The sequence below is a fragment of the Eretmochelys imbricata genome, chromosome 1 (assembly GCF_965152235.1).
Source record: "Eretmochelys imbricata isolate rEreImb1 chromosome 1, rEreImb1.hap1, whole genome shotgun sequence".
Classification (NCBI taxonomy): Eukaryota; Metazoa; Chordata; order Testudines; family Cheloniidae; genus Eretmochelys; species Eretmochelys imbricata.
This window is the reverse complement of record NC_135572.1, coordinates 343,603,865-343,623,846: the sequence shown is the minus strand read 5'-3', so window position 1 is coordinate 343,623,846 and position 19,982 is coordinate 343,603,865. Positions and strand designations below refer to the sequence as shown.

General features: G+C 41.3%; 1 protein-coding gene across 2 annotated transcripts in view; it reads right to left on the bottom strand.

The window, feature by feature from the left end:
* Positions 1 to 19,982, bottom strand: part of GRM3 (glutamate metabotropic receptor 3) — a 57,455-nt gene that overhangs the window by 21,116 nt on the left and 16,357 nt on the right. For both annotated transcript variants that reach the window (XM_077807881.1, XM_077807882.1), the window contains exon 2: positions 18,221 to 19,076. In XM_077807881.1, the coding sequence (XP_077664007.1) occupies positions 18,221 to 19,076 (856 nt within the window). The remainder of the gene's footprint in view (positions 1 to 18,220; positions 19,077 to 19,982) is intronic.

Genomic DNA, 19,982 nt, shown 5'->3' with positions numbered 1-19,982 from the left:
TTAGCTCTAAGTCTGAGCCTGTCCTGGTATAGAGCAGTGAACCCAGGGCTTTCTCCCTGGAGACTTTGTCCTCAGCGGTTCTCTGATGTCCTGTTTAAATTCTAGCCTCTTTTTTGGGCTTTTAGTACTGAGTCTGATCCCCTTCTCAGGGCTTAGGCCACTTCCCCAGTGGTCCGTGGGGACTTGGCCCACCCACTACTCTGGGCCCCAACCCAGGGATTCTACAAATAGCAGCCATGTGCTGCTTCCTTTAATAACTACTACTGCTGCTATTCTCTGGGCCAGTTCCCACATAGCCCCTTCCTCTTCACCTTTATCTCAGGTGAGATATCTTTGTCTGTTCCCAGCCTGTACCGGGTCTCTCCCAGGCCTCCTCGCCTGGAGAGTTTCACAGCCTTCCTCACCCATTTGGTCCCAGCCAACAAATGATCTGCTCAGGCCCTTCAGCTCCTTTTAACTGAGCCAGCTGGGCTCTCATTGGCTGCTTCCCCGCAGCTTTTTGAGGCAGTTTTGGAGGACCAACTTTCATTGCTCCTTTCTGGGGGCAGGGTGTGGTAAGACCACAAGACCTCCAGCAGGGGGCCTCAAAGGGCCCAGTATACTTCGTCACAGTGCCCAATTACACCTATGCAAAGAGGGTTAGCTAAAGTAAAATCTGTAAACCAAAAAAACAATATATAAGTTAAAGGTTTCAGAGTAAATTTAAAGTCACTTAAAGGTATTACCCAATTCTGCCTAGTGCCCAGTTACAGAGCAAATCCCACCAGACTAAAAATAGAGGTAGGATACCAGTAACATATTTCAGAAGGGAAGAGCTGCCCAGTTTATTGCACGGGTTGTAGAAGGTACATCTCCTAGCCTTGTGGCCCATTGATGCATTTATGTGCTTGGTGCAAACAGCTCATGGCCTGGGAGCCTAGCACAGGTCCAGAATTGTTGAATTGGGGGAGCTGAGAGAAATGGGTTTATAGAGACTGCCCATAGGTACAGCATAGACCCTCCTTAGAACAGGCTGCATTGATGGGAAAGCCAGTTGAGAAAGCCTGGCTCAGGATGAGAGGGGCCAATGTGGAACTGACAGACAAACTCCTTCAGATGGAACTCACATGTCCACACAGGAGTCAAATCAGACACCAAGGAGGTTGCTCCAGGAGATGGAGGTTACAGCTGGGAGACACAGAGAGGCTGTGGTGATAGGAATCCGAACAGCAGAAATATTGGTAGCTAAGTATGCGGTGACTGTGAGAATAATTTGGTGACATGCTTTCTGTGTGCCAGATCTCACAAGATGTTTAAACAAACGTCTAGTGAGTGTTGTGGAGGAGCCTGCAGTCATGGAACTGATGGTACACAGTAGGTACCCATGATGCAGGGAGGTGTAGGAGAGATGTCCTACTAGTGGAATGTACATTATTGGGGAAAAGGTTAAGTTAAAGGCTGGTGTGGTAGTTCTCTCTGAAATGCCTCCAGGTCCACACATGGGGCCAGCTAGATGGAGAAACTGCAGGATCTCACTGCATATATGAGAGGAGAGTGAAAGAGAGGTTTCAATATATTAGATACTAGGAAACTCTTATGGGAAAGGTGAACCTATAGAAAAGAGATGAGCTTCATTTTGAGCAGACTGGAAGCAGGCTGTTAGATATGGTTTTATGCGTAGGCAGTTACCTCTTTGGTCAGGGATGGATTCTGCAGAATACCTAGCAGGTGTTTGGCACAGTGCTTAATGTATAAATGTCACTTTAGAGAAAATAACACTTTTAGCAGCTGAGCGTTCGTGGAAATAACAGCAGATATGCCTAAATCTGAGAAGATACAGTGTCTTAAATAAAAAAAAATCTGTTCTGTGCTTGCAGTATGTAATCTTCCAAAACAAGGTGCAGATCAGAGACAGAGCTCAGTAGCACAGAGACAGCTCATTAATGACATGCCTTGACAAAAGCGTTGCATATCCTCAGCCCTGCTGTTTCCTAAGCCTTGATTTCATGCGGTTCAGAAACAAATGTAGGAATGCGTATTGTGCATACTAGAGCTACCTTCCTCAGTAGCCTGCTGGCTCCACAGCCCTGTGGTAAGTGGTACCTCATGAAGCTAATGTGGAAATGAAAAGGTAAAGAACGGATTAGATCTATGAAACGCTGAAGTTTCCTGGAAAGTTATGTAAAACCCCTTTAGTCACACTAGATGGCGCTAGGAAAACTACCAATATGTAACGGTGGATGTAACGGTGGAAAAGAAGACATTTATGCAAGTAGATAATATGAAAATTGTACTTTCTATTAACCCCTTTCGCCCCGTTTCAGGGGCATATTCATTGTCTTGGCAAGGCCTTATAAGGAAGATCCTTGATAATACAACAAGATACATGGTGTCTGGGGCTCATGGGCTCCTCTTACAACGTATCCTGCAGGACTCAAGGAGTTAATTTAGCTTTTCATTCTCTTTGAGTTAGCTACATACAATTTGGTGCAGTTGAAGTGATTTATTTCTAGTGTGATTACATTTCAAACCACATGTAGCGTTGAATCAGAGCTCACTGGCGTGTGTTTCTACACCAGTGTATCTCCACCAAGTTCAGCAGGGCTACTCCTGATTTACACTAGGGTCACCGAGAGAAGGCTCACACCCAGAGTATTCTCTACACTACTGCTCAAATGGTCTCACTTTATATTAAGATCCATTTACAAATAGTTTATAACGGGTTAGTAAATAATTAATAGATTTAAAAAAAAAATCAAGTGTTATAGTGTCCAGGAGGTTGCTTGCAAACATCTTATAACAACCTATAACACCGTCTCCTGATGTGCTTATACCTATCTGTAACACATACTGCTCATGTCTATCATATAACATTTATTTACCCTCTATAAATGTAACCTTACTATCAACTGTGACCGATCAGATTTTATATTCAGCTCCATGGCTCACATTTCAGCTAAGCATCTTAATTGACTTGCTGTTGGGAGCCAGAACATGCAACTGTCAACCCTCACACGATTATTAATGGAGGCCTGGTCTATATTAGAAAATTAGGTCAGTTTAACTAGGGCTGTCAGGGGTGTGAAAAATCCATACCCCTAAACTGCATAGTTAAACTGAACTAAATCCCCGTGTTGATAGTGCGAGGTGGATGGAAGAATTCTTTTGTTGGCCTAGCTACCACCTCCTGGGGAGGTGGATTACCTACGCTGATGGGAGAATTCCTCCTGTCCATGTGGGCAGGGTTTATGCTGAAGTGTAGACAAGGCCAGAGAGTCAAATAGGAAAATCATGCCTAGTCTAGTCTCAATAGGGGACTAGGCCTCAATAATGCAGGCCAAAATGGGTACGTTTACACTGCAAACAAAAACCTGCAGCTGGCCCATGCCAGCTGACTTGGGCTCACTGGGCTTGGGCTAAGGGGCTGTTCAGTTGCAGTGTAGCCATTCAGGTTTGGGCTGGAGTCCCGGCTCCAGGACCCTGCAAGGTGGGAGGGTGCCAGAACTCGGGTTGCAGCCTGAGCTGCAATGTCTGCACTGCAATTAAACAGCCCCGTAGCCCCATGAACCCAAGACAGCTGGCATGGGCTAGCCATTGGTATCTAATTGCAGTGTAGACATACCCAGTGACAGCAGTTTGTATGAGCTGTCAGAGATACGTGGAAGAAGAAGTGTCTCTCCTGAAAGCGGGCCCTGCTGCCCAGCTCTGCCAGCTGACCACACTCTTGGACAAATATACCTATGCAGAGAAAACTTTGTAAATTAGACCTTGCCTTAGGTAGGGAAAACTCCCGAGCTGCCTCTGAGATGAGATGATTGCATGAAAACAATGCTCTTTGTTTTCCTTTCTGTCTTGTCCACCTACTTGCATGATCCTTGGGGCCTCTGCTGTTGAGGAACCACTGGCTGGTAGCAAGGTGGCAACCCATAACCAAGGTGATCTTTTTCTCATCACATCATTCTTACTCAGGACATTTTGGAAGTTGCAGTTGGAGCTCTGATTTATCAAAGAATATTCAGTTTGATACACAGAAAATATGAAGCGTATAAACATTAGCAAAAAAAGATTACATTTTTTAAAAAATGTAAGAAAAATCTCATGAATCCTTAAAATTAAAATGGCATTAATATAATTTTTAAAAATCAAGCAGTACCAAGGCTAATTTTGTTAAAGAATTCTGTTTAGCTGATAATTGACAAGCCATGGGAAAGTACCGTGGGATTTCAGCATTGATGCCTGTGGATTGATATCAGGCTTTTAAGTTAAGATTATTCACTGTCAGAAATGGCTGGCACAAAAGGCAGCAAGCATGCAAGGTAATTTATACTAGCAATCAACTTGTAATTACAAAGGAAATTAAAGCGTGACTTTAAACAGTCTAACTCCTCCCTCAGGCCAACTAGTTGTTTTGTAAACATGAGCAAGGGGAACCCAATCCCATTATGAAGAATTATGGACCTTTTTAGGGTGAGGGCGTGAAACTTTAGGAGAGGGATAGCTATATTCTAAGTAGATCTTTAAAATCCTTTGTGATTCTTTGAATTAATCTGCAAGCTGATGACCTTGCTTGTACAAATGCTGAGGACTATAAAGTTGCTTACACAGGCCTAGATTCAGACTTGGACTATGTGCCCTACACAAGGAAGCAAAAAACCCCTTTACACACTACACAAGCTACTCAGATCGTTGGACCAGGCATGAAGGTCTAAGCAGGGGCATGTCCATTTAATCCTTCCCTGGAGCAGGTGAGTTGGCATTTGGTGGGGAGAGGGATGGGTAGAACTTTGGCTCAGTTTCCCCAATGCACTGGCTAGTGTAGCTGAGCTGGCCTAGAGGTTGTGCTGTAAAGTGCTGCTGGTATAAGCCAGTGGTAATGTACCAACATCCCCTTCTCACCCCTGTGTCTCTGAAGTACAGTACCTCTAAGGGCTGCTCTTGCAGTTCTGCAGCTTATGCACCATCCCTTGTTCCCTTCACATCTAGCCCACAGACTGCATTTGCATATAATGGAAGATGGGTGGTTAGGCACTAAATATCTATCACATTCATTCAGTCCCTCTTAATCTCTTTGGATAAATCTCTTTGGATTTATCTCAAGGGAATTTGAATAGACTCAGAAATTAAGATATTGAAGCATGATGATGGTGAAGACATTTTTCTCATGTGTGGGGGACCTGGAGGATGAGAGAGATGTTTCCAGAGAATGCTCAAAATGTTTTTAATTATCTAGTTTCAGACTTTAGAAATAGGAACCAAATGAACCTTGAAATAGACCCTCTGTCTGTTATTGTCTAATTGTCTTGATATAAAGGAGCTCCCAAATTTGACAGGTGTGGATTTGATAACTTGTAATGCAATAATATTTGTTTTTGTTACAAAACTACCAAAAATTCTCCGGCAGTTACTATACAATTTGATAATTCTGAGAATGTTTGCAAAAGTAGATTGTGTTTCCAACAGGAAAATATAGTGCACTCCAAGCAGAGCAATAATCCCTTTAAGGTAATTAATCTTAAATTGACATTCATATAAAGGATAATAGAATGCTGTACAGTTTGAATAGAGACACAATGCTATGTTGTTCTGGGTACAGTAACCCTCGTGCCCATACAGAGTGGAATGGACATGCTAAGATGGAGAAGAGTGTAGAGCAGATCAATTACAGTGATTGGGACCGTGGTGTAATATTGGTGGAAGGGAAAGATGACCTGAGTTTCACTTGGAAATGTAAACAGATTCAACACTCCATAATAATCCCCCACACAACATGCAGGGGTTCAACTCCCAGAATATTTTTTTTGTACACAGTTGCTTACTCTAAGGTGAATTTGCCATGCACGTGAGTGTAGTGGAGGTGTGAACATATAGACTCCAAATGGAGAATCAAGTGAGTTCATGCTTTCAGTGGGACTCTTCGCATACATTAAGTGCCTTGCTAATTTGGGGCTTGGGTTAGGATATACCTTTTCTGTGGGATCTCTCCTGCCTTCGATATAAGATGTAGGAATTACATCTAATATCATGAGGGGTTAAACCACCATGCAGGGAAACATCTTACTAATGTCCAAAATGCCTAGTCAGCCAGTTCAGATGTGAAGTTACACTATGCACACCAATGAATAACAACAGAGGGATGGTGAAATAAAAGATGTCCACTACTGGCTTTTAAGTTATTCATGTGTATCACATCCTCCCAGATGCAAAGCTGACAAGTCACCTTACAATGCCATCAGAGTTCATTGGAGTCTCTTTTCCAACAACGTGCAGTTGCATATCCTGTTAATACTTCTGCATTCCTCCACTCCCAAGGATAGAGGATAAACCATGATGCACACATTTCCCCCCTCTGTCCAATGTTTTGCTCTACTGAATGTTCAGCAACAGCAGGAGCAATCACTGGACTCAGGGGGAAAGACAAAAAGGGAATATTGATGTATTTCCCCGCATAAAGGTGGAAGCATAGACCAGCAAGAGGCAGAGGTTGAAAAACTGTTGTAGAGAACTTAGAATGGCACTGACAACATAGCTTCCAAACCTACTGTGACACTAGACATATTTCTATGATAGAGTCTCAGAAGAGGATTTTTGTTCTTCAGGATACTGGAATTCCATGTTGGAGACAGTCAGTGTCTCTTTGTTTGAACTGTAGTGGTCCTTGAAAATCAAAAGAATAAGTTTAACAAACTTCCCTGATAAAAATTTCTATTTACCATTAACATAATCCTATATTATCTCTTTTTTCATCATTCAGTGCTGATCAGCATCCTTTCCTCAGCACTGAATCGATGTCCCTAGTATGGGTGCAAGTATAGGACCCTAAGCTGTTGGAGGTGTAACATTTTAGAGTAGATGTATATATGTGAAGACCTGGGCAAATTCCAGTTGGGAATCAATATGGGGGAAATTCACTCCTGTGCAGAAGGCCAGTGCAGGGCATAAGTGCCAATTATGTCCCCACCCAGCCCTCAGAAATAGGGGGTAGGTAGGACTTAAGTGGCACATACGCCCTGTGCCAGCCTTCTGTACCAGGGGAAATTTCACCTATTGTGTCCTCCTGAAATTGCTTCTGGTTCTATTGGGTATCATACACCTCACTTCTTGTCAGGTTGTGGTGTGCTATTAAACAAGCTCCACAATTTAGCCTAGAGAAGTGGTTACATTTCCTAGGAACCTAGGAATTGCCACACTGGATCATTTCCATTAGCCAGCTAGGCCAGTGGTCTCCAACAGTGGCAAGTGCCAGCATTTTGTGGTGAATGGAAGGACCAACATCTGTGTGGGCCAGTAGAGTATGAAACTCTCATTGACTTAAAAGAGAGTTGTGCACATGCATCTGAGAACAGAATTTACTCTATTATTAGAAAAGATTCTAAAGTGGGATCCTTTTGGATAAAAGGCACTATATAAATATAAGCCACTGGGCTAAATGTAGAGGTGACATAAATGGTGGGTTAGATTACATGTTCGCAGGTGGAAGAGTGGGCTGGGAGCCAGAAAAACAACCCACAGGAGGGGATAAGGAGGTGCAAGATAAAGTGGGGTAGGGCCCTCAGTATGTAAGTTACATCAGTTTACACCCACTAATCAATGTGTAACTTCCACTATCATTTGTATCACTTCTGCATTTGGCCCTGTGCCATTATTCCTATGCATTAAGCAGTTGGTTGTTTAGGCCTTAGATGGCATCCTAATGAGCCTACAAGTTTCCTCTGCTTTACGCCCCTCACCCTTGAAGGCCCAACATTGCAGACACCATCTTTCTGGCTAGTTAGTAATGGACATGTTTTCCTTTGTGGCCCATCAATGCTGCATCTCAATTGACCAGATGGTTTGCTATTGACTTGACCTAAGACACTCCATCCCTTTCAGGGCTCAGCATGTTCCTGACCATTGTTCCGTTGCTAGTGCAAAGTGTGGGCGCAGTCAGGTCAAAAAAACATTCCCATGTCTCCATCATAGTGTGAGAAATTGCAGCTGAAGGAACCATCCTGTAGATGTTTCTTTTGCAAGCTCTCTGCTTCTGATTCCTGAGCGCAGCCCTTCCTTGGAGAAGTATAGTATGTTAGCTAGTTAAGTCCTTGTATAAAATACGATTTCATGGCAGGAAGAAGGGAGAACAAGGAAATGACTCACAGGATAAAAGCTATGAAATATTATATTCCATTATTACCAATATCTGCTAATAAAAATGCACTGATGCTAAACTAAACTCTGTTTGAAACGCTTTATACATGTTTAAAATGTGTATCAAACAAACAAACAAACAGAAAAAGAAAGACACATTGTCCAGATCCAATTCCCACTGTCTATAGTGGGAATTGTGTGGGAGGTCAATTTCAGAACAATGATCCTACATAAAATATTCCTGCCTAGCCACTGTGTAGAGCTGGTTGCTTATTAAATTTGCTTTCGATAGATACAGGTAGTCTAATGGCTGGTTCTGAGTGTATGCAACAGATGGTCAAGCATTTTTCAATGCATTTTTTAATGTTTTTTAATTTTAAAAAATGCTGATTTGTTGAAACTAAAACTTCACAAATCATGGTTGGGATTGATGAATTTCCCAACTTAAAAAATGTTGAGAAAAAAGGTTTCAAAATTATTAAAATGTTTTGTTTTGACATTTTTTGGAACAAAAAGTTCTGGCTATCTTGTCTGAAACAACATTTTGTTTAGAAATTTAAAATAAAATGTATGAAAAGTACTGAAAGTAAAATGAACTGTTTTGAAACCATGGAAATGTCTCCTCAAATGAAAACATTTTTCATTTTTGGGTTTAAAAACACTAGTGAGAGTTTGAGATTTTATCTTAATTTGAGGCAGGAAAAAAATGTGAACTCTTGAAAACATTAGTGGGAGGGGAAAACCATTTCCAGGCCAGCTCGAGTGAATAGTTCAATGGAAGCATTCATCAACATTCACATGAATAATAAAGGTGAATTTGTTATAACAGGACTCCCAAACCTTTTTATTCATTCTCATCAAACTTCCATACAAGTGACTTTTTTATTCACAAGAATGTTTGCAGAAAATGAAAATCTTGTGAATATTTGCACAAATGTGCTAAGATTTGTGATACAAGTGTTCGCATAGGCACCTCAGAATTGCCTTGATTTCCCATCCCCTATTTTTTAAAGTTCCCGTTTTTCAGCCAGGGAACAGAAACAATGTCATGGGACTTCACTGACCAATCATACACTAGGAATAAGGAATAAATAATAACTAAAGACATAGCTGAAAGGAACGACATATAGTCTGAAATAGATTCACATAAAATGTTCTGAAAATTTTCAAATAACAAATGTCAATAGGGTTATTCCTGATTTACACCAATGCTTTTGAGATCAGAATTGGAGATGTTAAAATAATGAATATAAATACTAAACTAGTTTATAAAGTAAGCAAATTATATATTTAAAAATCTAAATATCCAACAAAAACATGCAAAAACTATATATGCAAGACTATCTTTCAACCTGCCAAGGCTTGCACGCGGAACGCAATGTGAGATGCAGACAGACCCAAAATAAGGGACATAAAAATGACTCAGGCAGGAAACTTAAAATGCTGCTGGGTTATCCTTTAAGTGTAAAGGCCCCTTTCCATAATCTCAGTTTCATGATGCTGCATTTCTGATGTAAATAATACCCACCTACAAAAGTGAGGGGACATCAAATTTGTGAATGACCAACGTTCTTCCAAATGAGCGGCCTGGCTCTGTGTGCAGGGATGGTATGCTAGCAGTATATGAGCACTAACAGATACAAATAAATCATCAACTCAAACAACTCATTTTCTGTGGACCTGATCCAAAGACCCTTCGAAGTCAATAGGAGTCTTTTGGCTTTGCATCAGGCTCTTATGGAATAACTGCCCTCCATAAGAGGTGTAGTCTTCCCAATCCCTGTGTATGCTGATCTCATTCCTCTCATTAACCATTGGAACAACTTACAAAGGGTCATGGTGGATTGTCCAGCACTGAGCATTTTAAAATCAAGACTGGATGTTTTTTTCCTAAAGATCTGCTCTAGGAATTATTTCGGGGAAGTTCTAGGGCCTATGTTATACTTGAGGTCAGACTAGATGATCACAATGGTCCCTTCTGGTCTTGGGATCTATGAATCATCCTTATTTAATCATATCCATCACTCTTGTTATTTGGGGACCAGATTCTGTCACCCTAACACCTATCAAATAGTGCCTTATTATACACATAACCCCATTGACTTCACTGCGACTATGGGTAGAATGAAGTACTGAGCAAGTGTGGCAGCATCTGGCCCTTTTTACTGGTTCATGATCCCAAATTAGATTGTAAACTCTATGGAGTAGGACACGGAGTCTGGCTCTTCTCACACAGTGTGTTTATTCCATTTAAACTCAGTGGTGTTACTTTGTGTGGAATCAGACCTACTCCCTCTTTATCTGTGTGTGAATGTTGTGCACATGTATGGTGCCACAGAGATAATAAATAATATAATCCCATTGAAATGCTTCTCTCTCCTCTTGCTCTGGAAGCCAATGAAGTTGCAGAAGTGAATTTAGTGATTTGAAGATGAAAAGTGCCAGATGAGTGTAGTTGCTAGTCTGAATCTCTTCTTTTGTAGAGTCTTTTGACATTTAGAATTCAGGATGATATTTGCCAGTGAAACAAAAGATGAAATAATAATAATAATTATAAAACATGCAGTAGGCAAAACATAGCAAGCCTGTGATTTAGGGAAATTAGGTTACTGAGCCTTCTGGCTCTCAGATATGTGATCTGAAAGCTGAGAACATTGTTCAGTTTTTCAGACATATGTGCAATGCTCAATAAACAGAGTGCCAAATTCTGCCCTCAGTTACACTCCTGAAAGGGCAGAGTATGCCCTAGAGTTTATAACATCTAAAGGTTACTTTATCAATATGGCCAAGGCAACTGAAGAGAAGTCACAAACCAGGCAGAGAATATTTATATTTATATTCAGGATGTATTTTTGACCAGCTCAGCCGAAACAAGTTGTGGGAAATATAAATATTCAAGTGAAGGAAACTGAGATCAAGAGCTGTTTGCTGTATCAGAGACTTCAAAGTTCAGTCATCTAACTATGTTGCTATTACCATTTTGGCTCTGTTGCTGTGTTTTTGGTTTCTGCAGACTTTTTAGGAATGGAGGAATGCTGGGTGCTGTCCAGCTGCAACATACTCCCCAGAGTCCTTTGAGAATTTTGAAGCACTGGGAAGAAGTATCTTTGCTGCTCGGTATCTGTGTAATGCTGCATGTTCCTTCTTTGTTGAATAGGGGAGTTTAGTGTTCATGCCAGGCAGCAAGTTGGTGGCATCTGGAGACAGACATGTTTTGGCCCAGATCCTCAAAAGTATCTAGGTGCCTAACTCCCAATGAAATCTGAGAGTTTGTTAATAAGCAGGTATGGCATATGCCATGGCAATGAACATTGCCCGACCCACTGTGCCTCAACCTTGACTAGCAAAGATTACCTGAAAGGGTAAGAGGGTAGTTCAGTCTCCAGTTCCATTCAGTCCTTGTGCCTTTTGCTCAGATTGTCAAGGAAGCTACCCATTAGTGCCAATTGTAATGGCAGTATTTTATGGTGGGACTGGATTAGTGGACAGACACCACCAATTCAATGTACGTGGGCCACTGAACTGCTATCCCATCATAAGAATTTTTGGTTATCTGTAACCTAGATTTGATGGGACCTAAAGATGAAAGGGTCTGCATGGCATGTGCAATCCATTAAATCATCCAGTCTCAGTGCTACAGTGCATAATACAAATGGCATGTAGGACACTGTGGCTGTCTCTTGGTTGTACACCATGGCCATTCAGAGCTTTAGGCAACAGCAAGCACTATAGCCAGATCCTCCAACACCAACATCCCATGACTCAACTGATTGTGCTACAGGGGACTGTGACCCAGGGACATCTTGGTGCAACTTGGCAGAGGGGACACACTGGATTTTACAATGATCCCTTAGGTCAGACTGATGCAAAATAATTCACTAAAGGTGGCATGGGAGGTCTCTACCAAGTAGCCCACTGATCAGCATAATCCTGGCAAAATGTAGGTACAGATAATATTTAAGGAGTTATGCATCTATACTGAAAATTATGTTCTTAAACATTTCTCAGACAGGTTCTTTTCACACAAGCCTATCTCCCTGTCTGGTCATTGTGTACTGGGTGCATCACAATGGAGGCCTATTTGCATACTGAGCCAGATGCTGATTAGAAGATTGCAAAATCTACAAGAAAGGAGTATACAGGGGAAAAAAAACCAGCAGGGAGTTTATACTGTTTATGAATGAGGACAAAGGATTGTTCTGATATATCTGGCAGTGCAGACAGCCTGGATCTTTCACCAAGGAGGCAAGCAGACAGAGTGACTTGCCTCATGAATGGAAGATCACAGCCAAGTCTGGCGGTAAAATGCTGGAAAGAATTTGGGCGAGAATTGCTTTTTAAGACATGAAAGTATCCATTTAAGCAAGTCTAGGTTCTAGAACGCGTGCTATGGTTTTATTTTATATGTAACCATTTGTTTCCAATACTTCTACTTGCTATTACTTGAATCTCTGTACTTTGTTATATAAACTTTTACTTGATTTCACTATAAACACATCTAAGTGCTGTGTGTCAAGTGGAGTCATGCTCTGTGGTGAAACTGGTAAGCTGGGGTGTACGGTTTCTTTGGAAGTAGCAAATCTGTGGATTCTGAGAATGTCCAGTGGACCAGGGGCTGGAAATTCCAGGGAGACATTCAGACATTGGAGGTTGGAGTGAGCCTATTGCTGATCTGTCAAGACAGAGCAGGGCCTGCTTAGGCCTAGAGGAGAGTGTTTGTGTTGCCCGTGGCCTTTAGAATTGGGTAACTTTAGCTTTTAACAGTTTAACCTATGATATACATCTGGGATTACATATAGTAGAAGTAGAGCCATGTGAAGAAAGGATTTTTCAGTTCACTGGAAATTTCAAAACATTAAAAAAAATCTTTTCTAGGTAGACTGAAAATGATTTTTTTTAGAAATTTTTGGTGAATCAAAAAGTTGAAAAAATTGTTTCAGGTCAAATATGTTTTGTTTCAACAAAATAAAAACATTTCATTTTTATTTTGAGAATTTTAAAACATTTGAAAATATTTGAAAATAAAATGGAAGGAAATTTTGAATCAAAAAGTTGTTTCAAACCAAAAAAGTCAAAATGTTTCATTTTGAAAGTTTCAAAAGAAACTTTTTGATTATTTTGTATTTTTTAAAAGAAACAAATAATTTGGTCAAATAGGCACATGGTCGTGAAAGAATTTGATGTCACCGAATCTGCATTTGAAAAAAATTTCACTCAGCTCTTAGTAGAGGGCAATGGTGCACATAAACCCCAGACATCCCACAGTCAACCTGTGGAACTCTTTGCCAGAGGATGTTGTGAAGGCCAAGACTATAACAGGGTTCAAATAAGAACTAGATAAATTCATGGAGGATAGGTCGATCAATGGCTATGAGCCAGGATGGGCAGGAATGGTGTCCCTAGCCTCTGTTTGCCAGAAGGTGGGAATGGGTGACAGGGGATGGGTCACTTGATGATTACCTGTTCTGTTCATTTCCTCTGGGGCACCTGACTTTGGCCACTGTCAGAAGATAGAATACTGGGCTAAATGGACCTTTGATCTGACCCAGTATGGCCATTCTTATGTTCTCATGCAGCTTGTTACAATATAATTTTAGTGCTTGTTGAAGAGAATTTACTCCGTATTTGCTTTGGTTTTACTGATCATTGATAATCATCTTTAGCATTTTTTTGATTAGCAAGTCCTCAGCCTGAGTTCTTAGCTGCTGTTGCAAGCTCGACCGTCAGCTCAATATAATGCATATGTTCTTTTCACAGCCCCCCAAAAGACAACAACACAAGACAGTCAAAAGGCTCTTGAGCTCTTGAGGCTAAGGAAATTTGACTTGGACCACAGGATTCTAAATAAATTGCAGAGTGGGGGTTGTAAAACTTTGTTGTGCTCAGAAATGAGCATACATCCTGTGGCCTTAAGACTATGAAAGAAGGGAAATAGCTGAGTGAGCTCTCTGTTGGCATCCAATGGGCAATACTGAACACTAAGTATTATACTTCTGTTTTCAGGAGGGATTATGGGGATTATAAAGATCAGATATGGAGTCAGTCTTTGCCTTTATGGGACCCCAGCCAACAACTAAGGAGTGGGTAAGGGTGTGTGTATCTATATATATGAACTGGGCTTTGAGTTCTCCAATCCAACTACTGGCGGTGAGCACCTGGATATAAATTACTCTTCCCTCTACTCACACTGATGGAAGCGTGGCATGAGAGATTGAGTTATCTCCTCCCTCTGCTCATGCTGCTGAAAAAGGCTAATGTGCAGTGATATTTAAGGCCCAAAGGGATCATCTAGTCTGACCTTCTGCATAACACAGGCCATATATCTTCCCTGTATTAATTCCTGCTTCATGTCCAACAACTGTGCTTGAACTTCAGCAGATCTTTTAGAAAAACAGCTCGTTTTGTTTTAAAAATTGCCAGTGATGGAGAATCCACCACAACCCTTGGTAAACTGTCCAGTATTTAATTACCCTCACTATTCAAAATTTGCCCTTTATTTCTAGTCTACATTTGTCTAGCTTCAGCATCCAGCCATTGGATCTGCTTATACCTTTGTCTGCTACACTGAAGAGCTATTACCAGATTTCTGTTCCCCATGTAGGTAATTATAAACTGTGATCAAATCACCCCTTACCCTTCTCTGAGTTAAGCTAAATAGATTAAGCTCCTCGAGTCCATTACTATAAGGTAGGTTTTCTAATCCTTCAATCATTCTCGTGGCTCTTCTCTGAACCCTCTCCAATTTTTCAATATCCGTCGTGAGGTGTGTACACCAGTGCTGGACACAATATTCCAGTACTGATGGCACCAATGCCAAATACAGAGGTAATATAACCTCTTTCTTCTCTTTCCCTTATTTATACATCCAAGAATTACATTAGTCCTTTTGGCCACAGTGACACATGGGAGCTCATGTTCTGCTGATTATCTGCCATGACTTCGAAATCTTTTTCCGAGCTGCTGCTTCCCATGATAGAGTCCCCCATCCTGTAAGGATGGAATTTATATATTTCTCTTTTGTACAGTATTGACTTTAATCAAAAAAATTCAGTGTCTCACAAATGAACTAAGTCACACAAAAACTCTCTGAGGTAGGCGAATGTGTTATGTTAAATTTTACAGAGGGGTAAGCAGAGCCTCAGAAATGATAAACAAGTCAGTGACAGAGTTAGGACTAGAATGTAGGAATCCTGATGCCCAGTCCTCTGTTCTAACCATTATACCATACACTAATTCCTCCATACTGTGTTTTATCTTACATATTCCTGTTATGCCTTTATTGTTTTGCTATTGTCACGGGGTTTGGATTGCAACTACATATATTGATGGTGTAAGTTACATATAGTCAAACTGGTGTTAGCTGGCATATATGAAGATGCAACTTACACATTTGTAAAAACTGGAGGTGTGTAATAAGGATCAATATTTGGGTCTTTACAGGGAGACAAACCATGAATATCGGCTGCCTACTTCTATGCCTGCATGGCTTGTCCGTCTGTACTGCAGGCTTTCAGCACAGATGGTGAGTTCTCCCTAACAACTCTAAAGTATTCAATAACTATTTGTGTGTGTATTTGTGAATATTATTATTGTCCTTGTTACATTTCTTTCCTGATTCTTTTGGAGAGTCATGAACTATTAACAAGGCTAAGGAAACTTCAGCATTCAGACTCTGACTTGGCACTAGTATAAGTGCTGTGTAAGTAAGTTCCACACCATCCTCCCATCCCCACTGGGATGCATTTTTGGATGAGTCCTTTGGAAGCTATTTTGTATTGCAAACAATGTAATCCCAAATGCTGCTGCAACTGATCTGCCCTTGAAATTCCCAGAGTACAATGTGTGGTGTATATATGGAATGGATGCAGGTAGAATTTACATAGCCTGTGACAAGACGAAGCAACAAGCCTCTGATAGGTCCAAAGGGCAGCAGTGTTAGTGATATTTGCAAGCTGGTAGTCAAAAATGCCATGTAATTGTATTCTGAAAGATTTCTAGTATCTGGTAGAGTTTGTATTAATCTCACACCCAGAGCCTAACAGCAACTAGTGAAGATCATGGGTGAAATCCTGGCCCCATTGAAATCAATAGCAAAACTCCCCTTGACTTCAATGGGCTAATATTTCACCCATCCCAGTTTATAACTGAGAACTGACTCCAAAATAATAAGAGTTAATCAGATCATACAGCAGGTGCAGCTCATTGTTTTTGATAATACCAGTGAGAAATCTCTGCAATAGAGCCAGTAGGAAATCTTTTGACAAAATGTTTTTTCATCTGAAAATATCAGTTCACTGAAACTGAAACTTAATGAGAAAGGCTTGATTTCAATGAATTTCCTGTTGTGAGCAATTTTTGAAAAAAAAAAAAAACTTGTAACATTGTCAAAACATCCCATTTTTACATTTTCAAACTGAAATGTTTTGTTTAAAAAATTAGGTTAATTTATAGTATTAAAAATCAAAATAAATGTTTTTTGATTAACCTGAACCAATTTTTTTTTTCATTTTCAGTTAGTGAAAATGTCTAAGATTTCAACTTTTTGACCCAATTCAGGATGTGAAAATTTTTGAAAATCTCGAAAATGTTTGCAGGATGGGAAAACTGTTTCCCACCTCACTTTAATTTGTGATCTTGAATGTGATTGGGTAACAGTTTATTACTCTGTGATGTTCAACTCTATTAGTAGCAGTATGTGAATTTAATTTCGTAAAAGTAACTATAGTTTAACATAAATGCTTGCTAATAATCTAAAGATTGTGAATTCTGCACTGTCACTGGTGAGCTGTTATTTAACGGAGTCGTCTGACTGGGTAGTAGAACTCGTTAGATGAGTAACTGCACATCACTGGGAGTAAGGGATTCACAATCTGGCTTAATTAACGAAATAAATAGAAAACATTCTGCTCACGTTAAAAGGGGGAAGATTTGTATTTTCCCCTTTCCATTAGATTTAAAACCTAAAAAGATATCACCACTGTGCTATTTCCTGCTACACATAACATAATAAATAAATAAAATATAATCACAATGCATTGGGATTCTGTGCATATATTATCTATGTGCTTGTGTGCACGGTATGTATTGATGTGTTCAGGAGGGAACGAAATAACACATGCAGCTATCTAGTGGATGGCCCAATCCATTGTATGAACACTTTTAGGAACAGATTTTTGAAAGCTCTCAGCACCCAGCTGCTCCCATTGAGAACACTTCTCATTCTCAACGAGAAATGCTGTCTTCTGCTGAACTCTTTTGAAAAACTGGTTCCAGCTGTGGATGTTGAGCACTTTTGAAAATCTGGCCCGTGAGGCCTGAGCCAAAACCCAAGAACAGCTCCAAACCTTGGCAAGGTTCACATCCCGATCTCAAGTTTGCAGGTGGAGCCCGTTTTCTTGACGGTCCCACCAGTGCTGCCTGACTCCTGGGGCCACGTGTATTGTATTGCACTCACAATATCTCTTGGTTTCTCTCAGGCAAACTATAGCAGCGTGTTCCCTTGGCATCAGACAGGTCATCCACACAACTCACTTTAATAATTCATACAAATGTGAGTGTGATCTATGTGCCTAAGGAGGGAGATAGACATATAAAACCAAGGAATTATAATACTGTACTTTCTATTTGTTTGCCCTCTGGAACTCCTTTGTCTTGTTATGGTGATATGTTAATAAAAGACTAACCAGTGCCAGTGACAATGGTGAGGCAGGTAGTGAGCTGCATTGTGAGCACAGCTAGTCCCCATGAAAATGTGCGTGTATCATTATCACATTATCCACCTTCTGCCACCTCCTTACATTAGTATTACCGAGGTTTTTGCATTTTGTAAGCAATTTAAATGGCAAGATCTGTAGAGCTCGGCTTCAGTGATGTCCTTAACAACGTGCATAGTCAACTGGACTTCTCACATGCTCAGTGTTATGCCTGTATGTAAGTATCTTATTGCAGCAGGGACTAATGTAAAGAGTGTTTCTTTACTCTCGCACCTACCACAAAGGGGCCCTGATCCCTATCATATAAGTGATAAATAATATAAGAATAATAAAGGTATTTAACTTTTCCAATCTCATTAGCAAACATCACACACTGCATGCCACAAAGAAAAGCTCTCTTTTACCTGTGAAGTTAACTTTCAGTAGGTAATCTTTATACAGCTTCTTGCCATCCAGAAGTTTCATGGCATCACACAGTTTGGTAGTGTTGGGGCACAGTGTCCGTTGCATTTTGTGCAAGGCGTGGGCCATTGCATACACAGCATTCACCACAAACATGATCTTGGATTCCTGCTCGTAATTGGAACTGTTGATATTTAAGTGTTTGTCACAAGCTTTTCTGTGTGGTTTTCTGTTCTGGAGACTGCACTGGAATTTTTGCTCCCAAAAGTCCCTGAACCAGGGATTGCGATGATTATTATAAGGATTGAGGCTTTGGAAGTACCGGTCAAACTCTTTAACTGGGTGGGAAGCAAGTTCCAGGGTTATTGCTCCATAAGCTACATGCTCGTTGCCCTTGACAACACTCTCCTGGGCCCCCCACCCGTCACTGGCGACCCACGTAAAGGAAACGTTGAATCGGTTAGCGGCAGCAATGAGCTCCCGAGAGTCATCGCTTCTCATGAAGAGCACGACCACTCTTGCGTTGGGTTTCTGGAGCAGCTCTCTGATTACGCTGTCATAGGACTTCCTGATGTTGGACCTGCCAACCTTCTCTGAGGTGGCAATGCAGATGTTCCGGAGGCGAGCCTCCTGTTCAAAGGCTTCGATCCCTGTCTCTCCGTAGTCTCCTTCTGAGGCCACCGTTGATACGTAGGTCCAGTTGAAGAACCGTAAGATCTCGGCCATTGCTTTTGCTTGATAGAAGTCGGGAGGGACTGTCCTTGCAAAATAATCGTAGCGGGACTTGTCACTCAGCTTGGCGCTGGTGGAGGCATAGCTGATCTGGGGGATCTGGAATAGCCTCAGCAAATTTGCAACCTGGAGGGAAGAGGGAAAAGACACATTTTACTGGGTGGTAATTATGAATTTGAACCAAACATACCTATGAAGTGCCAAACAATGGCTGTTCCAGTGTGCGGTGCCCTGGAGGAGACGGGGTGTCTAGCAGAGGCTACAGGTCCACTCCTGTCCCTATCTCTAGTGGCAGCAATGCACTGGGGGGAGCCTGATGTAGCAAAAGTCCTGCTGCCCCATTCACTTGCCCCAAGTCCTTCTGGGGGCATAATGGGCTGTAGTCACTGCTGCTGCATATGGGCTGGCTCCATTGGCTTCAGTAGAGTGGTGCCCATCTACACCAGAAGAGAATTCAACCCAGTGCCACCAGGACCATTGTTTGGTTGGAGCATATCCAATCTTGGCATTTATACTGGTGGGACTGGAGTGTCCTGCCCCTGCACAGTGTGATTCAGTTTTTCAAGGGCCTAATTAGGCACGTGACTTAATATCCCAGTATGCTCGGAGCAGCCTCCAAATTAATGTATACAACGCCTCCTCCAAAGAAACTCCTGAAGCCCTATCTGTTCGCTGACACGCTCCAGCTGCAGTGACGCCCTTCCACCTTTCCCTTTCTTTACTGTATTGTGCTCTTTGTTCTGTATTGTTCTAGCCAGTGCTCCCCCCCCAGGGTGGTGACCTGTTATTTGTTTGGCATGGCTCTCCTACTATACAGTGCCATGTTCTCCAACAGTGCTATATAAATAATAAATAATATTAATAATCCCTAATTGCACTTGCTGGGAGATTTATGCTGTGCAATGTACTGCTTTTTTACACACTGCCATTTCCCTTGCTAGTGGGCAGTTATTACACGTAAATGTGTTTCGAACAATCTATCCCGATTGCACGGGTAGCTATGAGACAGTGTTGCTCTTGGGCTGAATCTGG